The sequence below is a fragment of the Nestor notabilis genome, unplaced genomic scaffold (genome assembly GCF_000696875.1).
Source record: "Nestor notabilis isolate BGI_N333 unplaced genomic scaffold, ASM69687v1 scaffold22019, whole genome shotgun sequence".
Taxonomy (NCBI): Eukaryota; Metazoa; Chordata; class Aves; order Psittaciformes; family Psittacidae; genus Nestor; species Nestor notabilis.
The window spans coordinates 432-2270 of NW_009945342.1; the positions used below are offsets into that span (position 1 = coordinate 432).

The 1839-nt window shown below is 58.7% G+C and overlaps 1 protein-coding gene across 1 annotated transcript; it reads right to left on the reverse strand.

Moving 5' to 3' along the window:
• Positions 1 to 501: 501 nt before the first annotated feature.
• On the reverse strand, positions 502 to 1587 carry STARD7 (StAR-related lipid transfer (START) domain containing 7; the record flags this gene model as incomplete). The annotated part of the gene is made up of 5 exons (XM_010022842.1): positions 502 to 601; positions 791 to 873; positions 947 to 1057; positions 1227 to 1276; positions 1412 to 1587. Coding segments are annotated over 5 exons (520 nt in total), but the record flags the coding sequence as incomplete, so codon positions are not given.
• Between the last annotated feature and the right edge of the window lie 252 nt (positions 1588 to 1839).

A 1839-nucleotide genomic window follows, 5' to 3' on the forward strand; every position in this document is an offset into this window, starting at 1 on the left:
AATTCCCTGCATGCTCAAGGAGGAATCTTGGTGCTGGGTTTAGGAGCATTAAGTGCTTCCCGATGGGATTTGCAGGGCTTGAGCAGTGTGTTTGGCTCCTGGGAGCAACACGCTCCTGCAGGAAAAGGCTCAAGCTACTGGGATAGAGTTTCCAATCCCCCATGGATGGGTGTCCCTTGGCTTTGGGAAGGGATTGATCCCCCTCTTCCAGCCTGGAGCATTGCACCCAGCTGCTGGGTTTAGGAGCATTAAGTGCTTCCCGATGGGATTTGCAGGGCTTGAGCAGTGTGTTTGGCTCCTGGGAGCAACACGCTCCTGCAGGAAAAGGCTCAAGCTACTGGGATAGAGTTTCCAATCCCCCATGGATGGGTGTCCCTTGGCTTTGGGAAGGGATTGATCCCCCTCTTCCAGCCTGGAGCATTGCACCCAGCTCAGTGCTGGCGGGGGGAGGAGGAGCAGCAGGAAGGTCTCCTCTGCCCCACTTCCCACCCCAGGACCTACCTCATCGAAGGTTTTGTGGGGCCGGATCACCATCTGGGATTCGTAAGTCCTGACCCGAACATACTCGGGATCTTCCGGGACACTCGGATGCTCCACAGCCCTGGAGGGAAGGAGATGGGATGATGGGAGCAGCACGGGATGAGGTCCGGTGCCTTGGAGGTGGGTACCAAGAGAACAAGGGTTTCACACCCCAAAAGCTGCTCTGGTTTTGAGGCGGATCCCTGAGGTTTGAGCAATTCCCTCATGGAATTCTTACCCAGCTCCCAGCATGTGTCACCGGGACACGTACCGTGAGACCAGCACCATCAGGTTGTTCTCCTGGTCCACGCTGTACCGCCGCACGTACACGTAATCCCGGGAATACATGGGATACTGGGGAGGGAAAGGAGAGGGATGAGCCCCGGTGGCTTCCTGGGATATGGAGGGTGGGAAAGGGGCCGCTCACCGGGAAGTGGGTGACCCAGTGGATCACTTCGGAGCCAGTGGCCAAGTCCCTCTCGATCACGTCCAGTTTGATGACCAGCGAGTCCCATTTCTTCCTGTACTCGGTGTCCAGCTGCAGAGAGAGAGGTCGGGTCATGGCAGAGCCAGGGAGGAGCTGAGGATACCCCATGGGGGGGGTCAGCGGAAGGGATGGGATCCGGAGGGATCTGGACAGGGGTTGGAGCTGGCGGAGATTTAAGGTCCCTTCCACCCAAACCAGCCCCGGTGCCCACAGCACTCACCTGCACGTTGAAGAACTGCCGGGGAGTCACGTCCGTGTAGGAGCCGAACACTGCGGGAAGAGGAAGGATTTAATCCCAGGATTAGAAGGAAAAGGGATTTTCTAAGGCAGGGGCAGGGCCAGGACCCCCAAAGGGCACCAGGAGCGGGGCAGAGGGGTGCCCGACACGACTCCTCCCGCTGTTACCTCGGTACTGGTACAAGTGGGTGCCCTCGATCGGCCGCCGCCAGAGCTTAAAGTGCTTCTTGTCCATGATCATCTCCCAGGGCTGCTCCCCCTGCTCCGCTCTGGGATCCAGGCGCTGGGAATCGCCCTGGAACAGGCTGGAAATGTTCTCCATGTGCTTCATCTCCTGCGCAGAGCTGGGGCCAGAGAGACCCAGACCCTGTTAGTGACCATCCAAGCCCAATTCCAGCATCTTCACCCACAGGAGCTGGATCCGGGTCTCCAGGATAAACCCCAAGCTGCAGCTTCCCCCCCTAATCAGAGTGGAAGGGCTGGATCTGCCCCAAGCCTCAGCCTGCAGGAAGCGGGATCATTCCCAACACTCCCAGCGCCGGGATACACTCACTGTGTCAATGGAATCAGCACCACTTTGTGACCTGCGAGGCCCG